The 13,747-nt window shown below is 56.5% G+C and overlaps 1 protein-coding gene across 1 annotated transcript; it reads right to left on the minus strand.

Annotated features, from left to right (window-relative positions):
• Positions 1 to 1,738: 1,738 nt before the first annotated feature.
• Positions 1,739 to 10,191, minus strand: LOC311442664 (NADPH oxidase 5-like). The gene is made up of 17 exons (XM_084532167.1): positions 10,126 to 10,191; positions 9,880 to 10,011; positions 9,364 to 9,514; positions 8,411 to 8,621; positions 7,835 to 8,069; positions 7,596 to 7,749; positions 6,606 to 6,781; positions 6,308 to 6,490; positions 5,629 to 5,761; positions 5,382 to 5,509; positions 4,580 to 4,720; positions 3,512 to 3,556; positions 3,158 to 3,282; positions 2,858 to 2,933; positions 2,647 to 2,746; positions 2,389 to 2,555; positions 1,739 to 2,288 (listed from the first exon to the last, which is right to left on the minus strand). Exons 2-17 carry the CDS (start codon positions 9,997 to 9,999, stop codon positions 2,157 to 2,159), a joined length of 2,277 nt encoding a protein of 758 aa, XP_084388293.1. The 5' UTR covers positions 10,000 to 10,011; positions 10,126 to 10,191; the 3' UTR covers positions 1,739 to 2,156.
• Positions 10,192 to 13,747: the final 3,556 nt, after the last annotated feature.

The raw sequence follows: 13,747 nt of genomic DNA on the forward strand, positions 1-13,747 counted from the left end.
GGTGTCCCCATCTTCCAAGAGAGCTGAACTTGCTTTTTGTGAGCTGCTTCGAGCACCGGCGTGCTTGTAGTGCCCTGCCATGCAGCGGGGAGGGGGCAGGAGGACGGTTATCAGCACTCGCGCAATGATTCGTTCTGTTTATAATTGCTTCAATGCATGGGGAGAGCGGGGAGATGTAATTAACTCTTCTTTATGATTGAGACGAGTGTGTTTTCCGTAGCCACATGATGCTGCCACATACAGCCACGTTGTGTTTTTTTTGTTTGTTTGTTTTTCTGGCATCTTTGGAAACGGCTGCGTGGCAGCGGAGCTGCGTGCACACGATCGGGGAGACGAGCTGAAAGGCATCCCTGAAAGACCCCAGCTCCCTCTGCAGAGGGTTGTTTTTTCCCTCGCCAGCCCCAGGAGGCTGCAGCTGCCCTAATTTTCCCTGGATGTTGGGAGCAGGAGCTGACATCACCCCCCGCTGACGCAGCCCCCTCGGCGAGGCGCGGGGCCATCGGGGTGCTGCCAAAATGCCCCAACCCGCACCAAGGCAGGGGCAGAGCCCCCAGGCTTGGGGTCACACCCAGGCTCTGCTTCACAGCACAGACCTCTAGCAAAGTCCCTAATTATGGTGAAAGTGCAGAAAAAGCAGCTCTTGCTCACCGCACCGGTGTGCTTGGAATTAAGCCCACGGTCCCAAAGCCGAGCCTGGGGGATGCCACACTGCCCCAGCACATCCCCAGGACTGCAGGGCACGTAATGGGGGGCACAGCGCTGGAAATGCAGCTGGGGAAGCGCTGCTGGGGGCAGCGGGGCTTTGGTTTCCTCGGATATGGCTGGGGAGAGGGCAGGGAGAAGTGGGTGGCAAAAACCTCCCCGAGGAGGCAGAGCGAGCCGGGGCTGCGCTGCGCGGTGTCAGGGGGACCCCACGGGGTGGGGAGGGAAGGGGCCTCCTTCCCCGAGCTGGCACCAGCGGGAGAGCTCATTACACTTCCATCCTCCTGCTAATCAAGGAGGCAAGAAAGCTGCGTTAGCCGAGGTTAAGGAAAATTGACTCCTGGCTTGGGGATCGTCACCTGGCGCTGCACTTTCGCAGGGCGCCCAGAGCTCCCCGCTGCCGGCATCCATCACGAGCCAGCGCTGGCCATAACCCAGCAGGGATCGTTAGCCAGCCCACTTATCACGCTGTCTGAAGCGGATTCAGCCATCAAGTTTATGTCAGGGCCCTCACATCGAATGATTTCTCCTCTCTGGCTCCCGATTTCGTGCTATGGCTGGAGCCAGCTGCGTCGCCCAGCTCCTCGCCGCACCCCGAACCAGCTCCTCACTGAGGGGCAGTGATGGGGTCCCCCAGAGTGAAGGTGCTGAGCCACAGCCCTGGGGACACCTTGGGGAAGGGAAAACCTCCCACCTCGCACGGCTGGAGCCTCCTGCGGGTGCTGCAGGGACGTCCTGCTGACGGGCAGGATGAGGAGCACCAGACTGCCAAACCTGCACCGCCCCAAATCCAGGGCTGGGGTGGGATGGATGGGCTCCGGTGTGGGGCTGGGGCACTGAATCTGGGCCAGAACATCCCCAAAGGGAGGAGAGAGGGAGCTGTCCCGACGGGTAACTTTACCCTGAAATGAGTGTTTTGTCTAAATTACTATATATTATTATTATTATTATTATTTTTTAACACAGAAGCAGCAGTGCATCGCACAGGCAGACCATAAAAGCACAAACCTGGCAGGGGACACACGGGTTTTGTTTGGAGGCACCGTGGGGCTTCGCCAGCCCCCGGCCACGTTCGGTGCTGGGGGGTCTGGAAGTCACCCACCCACTGCCGCACGGGACACCCCTCAAATCGCTCCTTTTCCACCCAAAAGGGCACGAAGAGGCAAAGCCCGGCGTGTGCTGCGGGCAGGGGGCGGTGGGTGCCGAGCCCCCCCCGTACCCTGCGCTGCCTCCAGGCCCGGGGGTGCCGGGGGGGGGCCGGGGCCGAGCCGTGCGGTTGGCGAGGCTGCAGTGCCCTCCTGTGGGCACCGCTCCTCCGGCGCGCTCCTCCGTCCCCAAAAGCGCTGGGACACGGGTCCTACCCCCCCAAAAACCCACCGAGGTGCTCCGGGGGACACGGAGCTGCCGCAGGAGGATGCCCTGAATGGCAGCGGGTGCCCCCAGCGTCCCCCACATCAGAAGTTTTCCTTGAAGAAGCGGAAGCCGAAGCGCTCGCAGTGCGCTCTGACGACCTTGGCCAACGCCGGAGAGCCGCAGAAGAAGACCTGCACCTTCCCCTTCCTCTCCTCGGCCACCTTGCCAAACACCTAGGGCGAGGGAAGGAGGAGGAGAAGGGGAAGGGCTCAGGATCCTTGCGTGCCACTTTCGGTGCCCGGCACGAAGCGGCCGCCCCGCGCCAGCCCTCGCCTTGCTCCAGTCGGGGCGGCCGGGCTGCGTCCTGGCGCGCAGCCCCGTGATGGAGTCCTTGTGCTCCTTGGCGGCCAGCAGGTCCAGGGCCAGCTGCAGCCCCACGGCCCTCACGTCGCTCTTGCCCAGGGCGGCCGTCAGGTAGAGGTGCAGCTCCAGGAACCTCCCTGCGCCTCGCAGGGGAACCGGGGCTCGGGACGGTGCAGAGTGCCCCGGGAAGAGGGGGCTGTGCCGGTGCCCCCCTCGCCTCCCGCTCACCTCCCGGCTCCTGCTCATCCTGCTCCAGCTCCAGCTTCGCCAGCAGGCTGATGAACCACTCGAAGTGCTTCTGGTCCCGGTTTATCCAGATGAAGTCGACCTGGAGGGATGCAGACCCCGTTTCGGGGCCCGTTGGCAGCACGGGGGCCGACTGCAGCCCCCACATCCCCGGTGCCAACCCTCCTCCCGCGTGCCCCCAGCCCGCTCCCACCTTCCTGAGCGTCATGTCCTCGCCCCGCAGGCTCTCACACTGCTTATGGTTGTGGCTCTGCTTTCTCAGGCGGTACCTGCACGGGTGGCACAGCCCTGCAGCCCCCCCGGCATCCCTCACACCCCACAAACAGCACAGAGACCCCAAGCACCCCACCCCACAGCCCCACAGCAGGCGCCCAGCCTGAATCCCCACAGGGTGAAGGTTAACACCGGATGGGGACCCAGCTTTTGGGTCCTGTGCCCACAGTTTGGGGGGGGAGGAACCCGAAGCAGCCCGAGCTCTGGGCACGGCCCCCACCTGTACATGATGCTCTGCAGGATGGAGGCGAAGGGGGTGATGCCGATGCCGGCCCCGATGAGCACGGCGTGCTCCGAGGTGAAGATCCTGCGTGTTGGGGTCCCGTAGGGGCCATCGATGTAGCACTGGGAGAGAAAAGAGGCCGGGCATGCAGAAACCCAGGGAGCCCACGAGCACTAAATCAGGGGCGCCAAGCCCCCGGCAGCGCGGGTGCACGCTCAGCCCCAGGCAGGACCCTCCCTACACACGGGGGCACGCACTTGAGGTGCTGGGCACACGCGTGGGGTCCCTGCCACAGGTCCCCAGCACATTTCTGGTCACCCAGAGCCGTGGACGGGCCGGGACATCCCTCACCTTGATGCTGCAGAGCCGATGGCTCTCGCCCGGCCCCGTGGAAACCTGCGGGTACAGAGCGCGGTGTCACCAGCAGGCAGGTGACCATCCCCTCCTGCCTGCTCCCAGAGCCCTGCGCTACGTCAGCGGGGCTCCTCGGCTTGCTTTTGGGGTTTTTCCTCCCTGTTTGGTGGGTTAGGCGAGCTCTGCTTTATTGGGGCTGTGCACATCGCTCCCAGGCCCTGTTGGAGCCAAGCTCAGCACGGGCGGCCCCATGAAGCCCCCCAACACCACCTGCAGCCCCCGGTTTGGGGGTGTGCAGGGGCCTGGAAATGGCACTTTGGGGCCCACCAGATGGGTGTGAGACATTATCCAGATCCCAATCTCTTCGAGTGTTGCTTTAAAATGCAATTATCCAAATCCCCCAAAAAGGCAGGGAGCGGGCAACAGGTTTACAGCGGTGGCGATCGCCCTGGTGGCAGGAGGGGAGACTCGGACAGATAACAGCCCAACAGCAACGGGGAGAGAAACTCATTAAAAACGGTGCATATAAATTCGTTATCTGTACTGCCTGCTCCCCCAGCGGTGACAGAATCAATATCCTGAGAGCTTCTCATACCGGGTGATAAAAGCTGCCCAACGTGGCTCCCAGCGCCACGGCGCTCGCACGATTTATTTCCCACTTGGGGGCGGGGAGAAGTTTCCCTCTTAAAAACAGCTTTTTAAGAGGTTTTGGCCAATTTCAGAAGAAATGGGGTTGTCTCCCATTTCCCTGGGTTGCTCCTCCTGTCTGCTGGGAAGTGCCTTGGCTGTGGGGTCCGGTGGGGATGAACCAGGGCGCATCTGGGGCAACACCAAATGCACGGGGTGCTGAGTGCCCCTGGGCATGGGGCGATGGGGGATGAGCACAAGGGATGCTGCCCCTGCAGTTTTTTTCTCTCAGCATCTCTGGGGTTGGGCCAAACCCCAAAGCCAGCGGGGCTGTGAGCACCAGGTGACAGCGAGGGGACCATGCCCTGTCCCCTGGGGGCTCCGGGGGGGCTCGGATGTGTTGGTGAGGATGGGGACGGTGCTTACGGTGCTTCCCACCTCTGGTGAAGGGTCCTCGTCCGGCCTCCCCTGGGGGGCAGCGGGTGCCCCGGTGGCTCTGTACGATGTCAGCTCAATGGCTTCGTCCTCACCGGTGGCCACGGAGCCTCCTGCTGAGCCAGGCCTGGTGCAGGGAGCTGCCTGCAAGGCGACGGCATGGGGAAAGGGAGAGGGAGAAGGGAGAAGGAAAACAAAAGGGAAAAAAGAAAAAGGGAAAAGAGAAAAAGAAAAATGAAAAGGAGAAAAGGAGAAAAGGAGAAGGAGAAAAAAGGAAAAAAAGAAATAAAAAATAAGAAAAGAAAAGAAAAGAAAAGAAAAGAAAAGAAAAGAAAAGAAAAGAAAAGAAAAGAAAAGAAAAGAAAAGAAAAGAAAAGAAAAGAAAAGAAAAGAAAAGAAAAGAAAAGAAAAGAAAAGAAAAGAAAAGAAAAGAAAAGAAAAGAAAGAAAAGGACAAAAAAGGAAAAAAAAGTAAAAAAAGAAAAAAGGGGAAAAGTAAAAAGAAAAAGGAAAAGGAAAAGTGAAAAAGGAAAAAAGAAAAAAGAAAAAAATAAAGAATAGGAGTAAAAAAGAAAAAAGGAAAAATAAAGAAAAAAGAAAAAAAAAAGAAAAACAAAAAAACAAAAAAAAAAAAGGAAAAGAAAAAAGAAAAAAAGAATAAAAAAGAAAGAAAAAAGAAGAAAAAAGAAAAAAGGGAAAAGGCATCCCTGGCTGTGATGCCCTGGGCACCTGGCGCTCAGCCTGCTGTGCCTGGGGGCTGCACCCTGTGCGGGGACGCGCAGGGGCAGAGCGCCATCCTCACCAACCTTCGCCCAGCGCCACCACCTCGCCCTTTGGAGGTTCCCACGGGGCTGCAGCACCTCGGGGTGCCTGCAGTACTCGTGCAGCCGGCTGGTCCACTGCCCCCGCGCCCGCACGTGCAGCCAGATGGTGCCTGCGGGGCGGCAGCACCCGGTGGCACGCGGGCACCAGGGGGTCACCCACCCACCCACCCGGCCGGCCGGAGGTCCCCGCGGTGCCAAACGAGCACCCCAAGGTGGGATTTGGGTGCACCTTGCTGCTCGGGGGCGCTGCTGATGGTGAACGGGTGCCACTCGTAGGCGGCGATGGCCGGGACGTTGAGGTAGACGTAGTCCCCGGGCCTGAAGCGGAACGAGCGCGGGCGCTGGACCACGAGGTGCGTCACCTGTGGCGTGGAGGGCAGAAGGTTGTCAGGCCTGGGAATCGGCTACCCCCCCAGGCCAAAGGCTTGGCAATGATTTGCCAACAAAATTTGAAATAAACGAATAAAGAAAAAAAGTGGAGAATGAAGAAAGGGCGTTCGCCTTTTGCCACAAAGATTCACCAATGCAGCGTGGATTCCTGGACGCTACCAAGTAACCCCCAAACACATCTTTTCCATATAAACCGACGATCTATTTTTATATAAAATCTGAGGATTTCACCCATCCCTCTGAAGGCAGAAGAGCAGCACTGCTGTGCACACAGGGAGGGGACGCGGGGCACTGTCCTTCCCATACATCTGGATGAGCGCAGCCCCTCCAGCTGCCATGCAAACGCTTCGGACACGTCACCCCCCTCATCTTTTATCCCCTCCTCTCCCTTCTGCATTGAACGACCACAAACATCACTTGCACCCTGCCTGTCCCCAGGCTGTGAGGTGCCCTTGGGTATCTCAGGTGTCTCCCCCAGCAGCAGCAGAGAGCCCGGGGGTGGCACGGGGGCTGCAGACCTTGGAGGGCAGCAGGTTGACCTCCACGATGCGCAGCCCCACGGCACGGGAGACAACCAGGCCCACCGCCTTCTCCAGCACGAAGAGGCCCCCGGGCACCACGAACCACTTCCAGAAATTGGGGGCGTGCAGGAGGAGCAGGGCCCAGACGGAGACGTAGGAGAGGTGGCTCCAGTAGAAGACCTGCGGACAGGGCGCCGGGGTCAACGGTGGCACCAGGCGGGGGGACCCCAGCCCGGTCCCCATTCCCGTGCCACGTGTGGGAGCATTTTGGGGTTTCCCTGAGCAGGGTACACACCTCGAAGTGCCCTCCACGGCGGACGCAGGGGCTAGAGAAGGCGAGCATGGCAGCCAGCAGCCCCTGCAGAGCCAGCCCGGTCTGCGAGGCCGTGCCACCGAGCCCCCCGCCGCCGGGACGTGCCGTCAGGAGGAATTCGGTGAGGGCACGGTGCCCGTCCTGCCGTGCCAGCCTGCCTGCGACACGGGGCTGGGATGGGGCACGGACACCCAAACCCAGCCTGATGGTGACTGGGACACGAGGGTGGCTTTGTGCTAAGGCACAGCCCCGTGGGGTTGCTCGGGAATTTTTTAATGTCACTTTTCTCCTCTCCAGCCCCTGCTCTCTGCAATGGCACCACAAGGGACTGAAGGGAGCCGAGGTGCCCAAAACCCCAAATCCCAGTGGACAAATCAGCACTTTGCCCAAAGGGCGAGTTTTGGCACCGTGGCATTGAGCACACAGAGTAAAACCCTGACTTTGAGCAGTTCCTGCCAATTTTTCCAGGCAGGCTGCAACCACCGAGGGCCTGCTGTGAGAAACCCCAAAACCCGGCCCTGGGAGCAGGGAGGGATGCGGGGAAGGATCCAGCCCTGCTCCGGCGCTGCCCGTTTGGAGAGCCGCTAGAGGGAGGCAGCAGCCAGCGCACGGACACAGCTCCGGCTGCCTGCACCCTGCCTGCATGGGCACCCCACCCTGGGGTGTAGGCACCCCCAGGGGACCCGAGAATACTCCTCTCCTTCCCCTGGGGAGCACCAAAGCCATTCCCAGCGCTGCCACCTGAGCAGGACGCAGAGCTGGCAGGGGCAGGGCACCCCTAGCTCGGTTCTCTCAGGCTCTCTACATTCGGGTTCCCCCTGTCCCGTGGATTTTGGCAGGGCTGTGTGTCCCCCCCCCAAGCTGTATTGTGCACGACACCCCTGCCCCAGCAGCAGCAGGCTCTGGGCAGGATGGGGAACCCACCCCAGGGCTAACGGGGCGCATGGAGACAACCCAGGAGCTGTGACTTACTGAAGTTGGCCACGTGCGCGCCCGTGTGCATGGCACCCAGCGCCAGCACCACGTAGCCCACGAGCTGGTGGAGCCCCACGCTGTGGTCCAGCGGCAGCACCTGGGCCACGGGGGTGGCTCGCAGCCAGCTCAGGCACCTCCGCAGCATCAGCACCTGCAGGGGGGCAGCTGGGGATGGCGAGGGCGGTGGGGGGACGTCCCCAAAACCTCGCGCCCAAAACCTAGGACCTGGTGCTCACCGCGATGAAGGCGCAGTTGAAGTTCAGGCACTGCCCGCAGCCCCGGGCCACCGCCAGCCACCTGCCGAGGCCGGCGTGCCGCAGGGCAGCCAGGGTGAAGAGCAGGAGGTTGAGGCTGGTGTAGCCCCCCAGGAAGGCGAGCTGGCTGCCGTGGTTGTGCCAGTACGCCGCGGTCAGGTAGCGCGGCCGGCGGCTCCTCTCGGGGGGTGGAGGGGGCTTCAGCCAGCTCACGGCACTGCGGGGAAAGGCAGCACGCTGCTCCTTGATGGGGAGCAGGGAACTGGGGTGGTTCTGGGGCCAGGCAAGCCCCCAGCCCTGCATCTGAGCCCTGCACCCAGCTGGGCACCAGTCTGCACACGGCCTTGAAGCCGAACCCTTTGCGCATCATAGCGCCGTCCTGGCACTGCTCCTGGCACCCAAACCCTGCACCCATCCCGGCATCCATCCCAGCACCCATCCTGCATCCAAACCCTGCACCGATCCTCTATCCAAGCCCTGCACCCACCAGGAGCATAACCCCACGCTGGAGCAGGAGGAAAAAGGCTCTCACAAGGGGAGGGCGCAGCCCCGCGGTACCTGATGCTCAGGTTCTCCATCACCCCCGGGAAAGCCTCCAGCTCTGCCCTCAGCTCCTCGAAGGTGATGGAGCCGCTGCCATCCTTGTCGGCGGCCTCAAAGAGCACCCTGGCCAGGTCGTCCAGGCATGGTGGTGGCAGTGACACGGCGCTCTCCCGCAGGCACGCCCGCAGCACCAGGCGCAGCTCAGCCGGGTCGATGGCACCGCTGCCTGCAGGCACCCGGTGGGCTGAGAGAGCCACCCCAGAGCCACATCACCCAACTTCACCTCCCCAGCAGCCTTAACGCAGAAATCGCCTCCCTGCCTCACTCGCAGGCTCCCCGGGGAAGCTGTGCCAACAACGTGCCATCGATTCCTGGGTCTGCTGGTCTCATTAAGGTGCCCTCGCTGGGGAAGTCCAGCAAATGGAGGCAGCAAATGATCTGAGTGTGGTAGGTGCTTTGAGACCCAGCTCCAGTTTTGGGAGGATGCTCCCGCCTGGATCAGGCTGTTTCACTCACAGATAAAAGGGAATCGGTGCAAATCCCAGCCCAAAATTCCTTCCCATTCAGATGCTGCCATCTCTTGCTTGGCACCTCTCCATGGCCAAGGGTAAAAGCGTATCGAGGGACGCCCTGACATGAGCTGGTTAATTGCTGTCTTTCAGGTGGATTTTTGATATTTTCACGGCAGGACCAAGGCAGCAGCGCTATGCCAGCTAGATGCTTGCCTTTAACAAGGAGCTGCACAGACCCAGCTCCCCTTTATCGAGTTGTGCTTGACCCAGGAGGGGACTGGACGGTGGCACTAAATGCAGCCTGTGCAGCACAACCAGCACCACCTCCCCCCACATCTCCCAAAAAGCCACAACCCTGCCCATGCCCGGATGCCCAAAGAGCCGCGCTGCTCTGCCAATCATCACCACGTTCAGAAAATGTTTTTTTTTTTTTTTTTCTCTTTTTCCTCATCTTACCATCTACGTCGTACACCTGGAAGAGGAACCTCAGCTTGTCCGTCTCGCTGCCGTGCACCAGCAGGCTCAGGGCGCTCAGCAGCTCCTCCAGGCTGATGGTCCCGCTCCCGTCCGAGTCGAAGAGTGCGAAGAGCCGCTCGGCAAAGAAGGACTGCGGGGAGGAAAAATGCTCTGTGTGGCTGTGGGATGCTCTGCGTGGCCCAAATCCTGGTGCTGCCAACAAAGCTCTCGCTGCCAGCAGTGCGAATTGCCCAGCAAATGCTCATGGTGGCGGACCGAAAGCAGGAGGGAAGAACAGAGGAATATTTTTGCAGGGTGATGGTGGCACGGTGACCTCCCCAGGAATGAGGAGGCTGAGATGTGGGGCGCTGGGGGGGCATTTTGCAGTTCCTGCTTGCTGCAGAGTACTTGGAGGTCCCTCTCTCTCCATCTCACACCACACCACGAGCTCTGCCGTCCTATTTTTATCCCTTTTAACTGAGGGCTCAGCCTGCCTGCACACAGCGGGACACTCACCTCCTTCACCTTGAGAGCCGCTTTGAACTCCTCCAGGTGGATTTGCCTGTCCGCCCCGGCGATGCTCTCGAACTGCTTCGCCACCCAGCGCAGCCACGCCGCGTCCTCGCCCACGCTCATGGCGCTGGGAGCCTGCAGGAGGAGCAAGGGAGAACGGGGTGCTTTGGGAAACCTCCTCCCAAAAGGGCTTTTTTGTCATTCTGGCTACATTTCCACGACCCACAGAAGGGCTTCCCACTGCCTCACTTGGTTTTAATTCTCACGGCGTTACGCTCACAGCCAGCTTTATCACCAGGCCCGTGACCACAACCCAACCGTTCTGGTGTGCAGGGTGTTTAAACGCAGCCGATCGCAGCTGGCGGATGCTCTCCTGTTAATTTCCTTTATTTTACACCCCTTGTGCCATCAGGCAGCCTAACCTCGGGAAGGGCACACCCTGCCCAATTCAACGGGGAGCTCGTCCTCCCCCCTGCGCTTCGGTCCCCATTCACCGGCCGTCAGGAACAGCCGGGGAAGTGTCTCCCTCATACTGCCACCCTTATTCCTTCCTGAACAAATCCTGCTTGTAAGGCAATAAACTGTGACTAAACCGGGGAGAAGGTTGCCATGGGAATGTCAGGAGCAGAGACCAGGTAGTAAAGCACTGGCGCTCCCCTCCTCCGGCTGCCGGGAGAGGGGCAGGGCCCAGCGGGCACGGAGGGAGCAGGGGGGGATTGGAGCAGGGAACAGGGAATATTTGGGAATATTTGGGGCAGGGAACAGGGAATATTTGGGGCAGGGAGCCCCACAATCCCGAGTCACCCCTCCATCACCATTTGGTGGCACGGGGACACGCACCCCACACGTTGGAGTTTGAAGAACAGGGAGAAATGCAGAGGAGCCAGCAGTCTGGCAAAACGTACAGGGATCAGCATCCACCCCAAAGGCTGAAATATATTTTTGTTTGCTCCCGGGTTGGCCCCAAGCACTTCCCGCTGCCTCCTCCTGCACAGCTCGCTGTGAGCGCGGGGCCGTGCCAGGGCTGATTGGTGTGAGGAGATCCAGGACCTGGGGAATCCCTTTATATTTGGCATCATCTAGATGCTCAGCTCACCTCCAAGGTACCAAACCATCCCCAAACGCACCTCCCTGGGACGTGGCAGGATCGTTATTCACATACAGAATTATTTCCTCAGCCACAATAAAACTTTAATTCACAGTGATGCCGAAACACGATTACAGCAAACAGATTTTAAAATAGCACACGAAAACGTGCAAATATTTTAACCCAATTGAGAGCTGACAAATAGGTGCTGTGGATACGGCGTGCTGCCGAGCTTCCCTGTGAGGCAGTGTCGTTTCAAGGAGGTTACTCTCCCGCTGTCCCAGGACAGCAGTATTTCCCCCAAAATGTGTATTTTGCCTGAACTTGCAGCATTCCCTGCTGGGCCCCCAGCAGAAACCACGCGCAAGTTCTGAACCGAGCTGAAGCTGTCAATTCACAGCCCAGATAAATTCACCAAGGTCATGAAACTGTTTACTAGCAGCGGGTAGAGTAAAACATAAATCATCCTCAAGTACGTGCTGGGTCTTACGGACACAAGTCCCCCTTTATACCCAGTGCTTCCCCTGAACAAACATACTGTGGGCATCTCAACTAGAAAAGACCTAATGTGCTGATGTGACACAATAATTTACGGTCAGGCTGCTACCAAAAGAACAGAATTTAATATAAAAGAAGAAAACCTAACACACTGCAGTCAGACAGCTGATTTTGCACAGGGTGGGATGCTGGATTACCTGCTCCCCTTCGAGCCAGCTGATATTCCAGCCGAAGTCTGTTTTATTTCAGTTCTTGAGTTAAACTTCTTGTATAAATTTATGAAAATAAGTCTGACAAGTCAGTCTTTCCAGAAAAGCCCTTCTGTCCTCCCTGCCTGCAGAGTTTCCCCTCTCAGGCTCTCCAAGCAACCCCGAGCCCGGAGCCTTCGCAGCGCTGGGAGCTGCCAGCAGACAGGAGCCCAGCACCACAGACACTCAGAGCACAGCTCAGGCTGCTTCCCTATCACTTCCTACCCATTCAAGCTACTTTCTAGTCAAATTACACACCTGCAAAATTTTATGGGATGGGGCCTCAAACTGTCTCCAAATTTGTCCGCTTTTTATCCTGGCACTAAACCATTTTGCTATCGACATATTTTGCCTGGAAAACCACAAAGAGCACGGCTGAGCAAACCTTTGTTTTTATCTCCAGAACTGGAAGCGTTCAGAGCTGGTCACTGCCTAAAGACGTGCAGCTTTTAGTGCAGTTACAGCAGCTCTGAGGCGCTTGTGCTCGGTGGCAGGGGGAAATCAGCGTCCCATGGGATGGGGGCAGTGCTTGAGTCCCCTCAGTTCAACCTTTTGAAAGAAGGATGGAGATAATGCAGTTTACCAGCTTACCTAAAACTCATCACTCAGTGCAGAAAGACAGTCAAAAAAAAAAAAAAAAAAAAAAAAAAAAAAGAGCAAAGTGTCTTCCTACACAAAAAAACAAACTATCTTTTTATTAAATGAAAATAAGAAATTTCTGCATACACAAATAAACTGACCACAAATTTAAGTGTTAGATGTGAGAAATTAATATTCTTCAGCAGTCAGAGAAGGCTTTTTAGATTTTTTTTTTTTTAAGAAAAAATACTACCCAAAAATTTCAGAAGAAATATGATTTAAATAATTGCTCACCCGTATAATTTAGTCTTTCATGTTAAAAATATGCACAGAATCATGATGATTTAAGAGCTGTGCTCCATTTCTTTTCTTAGAACTAAGCAAAACACACTTGATCACTTTATAATTTCACAAACTTATCTATAATGGATACTTTAAATACTCAAATGAAGCACAAATAGGGCACATTTTTATAGACCAATCTATATCAGTCTAAAGAATTATCCTCAAAATATATGATTTCCTTTTTAAGAAAAAAAAAAAAAAAAAAAAAGAAGAAGAAATCTAGCTGATTTTGCATTTACCACCCATTAGAATATTTGCATTAAGGCAAAAAATGGTGCACATATGCATATATTAACAAACCATGCAACTATATATTCATATATTTTATAACTCTGCTCTGATTTGACACAAATGTTTTGACAAAGCAAAAAAGTTAAAGATCTTTAGATTATCTGAAAAATTGCAAAAATGACACAACTTTTCATTTGAAGAATCGTACATTTCGGCATTCTTAATTCTTAAACTCACCTTAAATCAAATGAGTTACAGCTTTCAGTCTTGTTCATTCAAAGATCCAGAGCTCTTCAGGCAGCTGTGAGCTCAGATCTAAGTGATTTTGCCATGGAGATGCCTACCCTTTTAAAGGTTTAAGGTAATTTCATCCTGGTAAAGCTTTTCATGTCAAATTAAAAAAAAAAAAAAAAAAAAAGATTTCAACAGAACCATTAAGGAGCATCTGGCTGTGACATCTCCATAATTACCTCGTTATTTCAGAACTACTTTGAAACTGTCTTATGGATCCCCATCTAAAGACTCGGAAAATAAAAGAGCACATTTGGTTCTTCAAATGCCAGTAATCAAGTTCTTCACCCAAAACACCACCGAACATCAGCTGCGACTGCTCCCGGGGGCAGCGGGTGCTGCTCGAAGGGCGATGCAGAAACCCCAGCCACGACCCCTCCAAATACGACTGCCCCACAACAGAGCACAGCTCACTCACATCCATGATGGCAAAATATTTACAAAAGAGGGATGTGTAACACCACTTATTTTTCATAATGTTGGCCCCCCCGGTAGGAGGTGCTCAAAGGGACCCTCACCAGCACAGGGCTGCACCGCGCGAGGCACCGAGTGCCCAAACCTCCATCCAGCACGCCTCAAGGTGTATTTTGGT

The sequence above is a fragment of the Aythya ferina genome, assembly GCF_964211825.1.
Source record: "Aythya ferina genome assembly, chromosome: 11".
Lineage (NCBI taxonomy): Eukaryota > Metazoa > Chordata > Aves > Anseriformes > Anatidae > Aythya > Aythya ferina.

Bases quoted from the DNA above. Each gene is read 5' to 3' on its own strand.
- LOC311442664 (XM_084532167.1), bottom strand. From the start codon at position 9,999: ATGAGCGTGGGCGAGGACGCGGCGTGGCTGCGCTGGGTGGCGAAGCAG. The intron at 3,557-4,579 runs GTGGGAAGCACC...CTGTACCCGCAG, and splicing joins ACGAGGACCCTTCACCAGAG to GTTTCCACGGGGCCGGGCGA. The intron at 2,289-2,388 runs GCGAGGGCTGGC...CCCTCGCCCTAG, and splicing joins GCCGCCCCGACTGGAGCAAG to GTGTTTGGCAAGGTGGCCGA.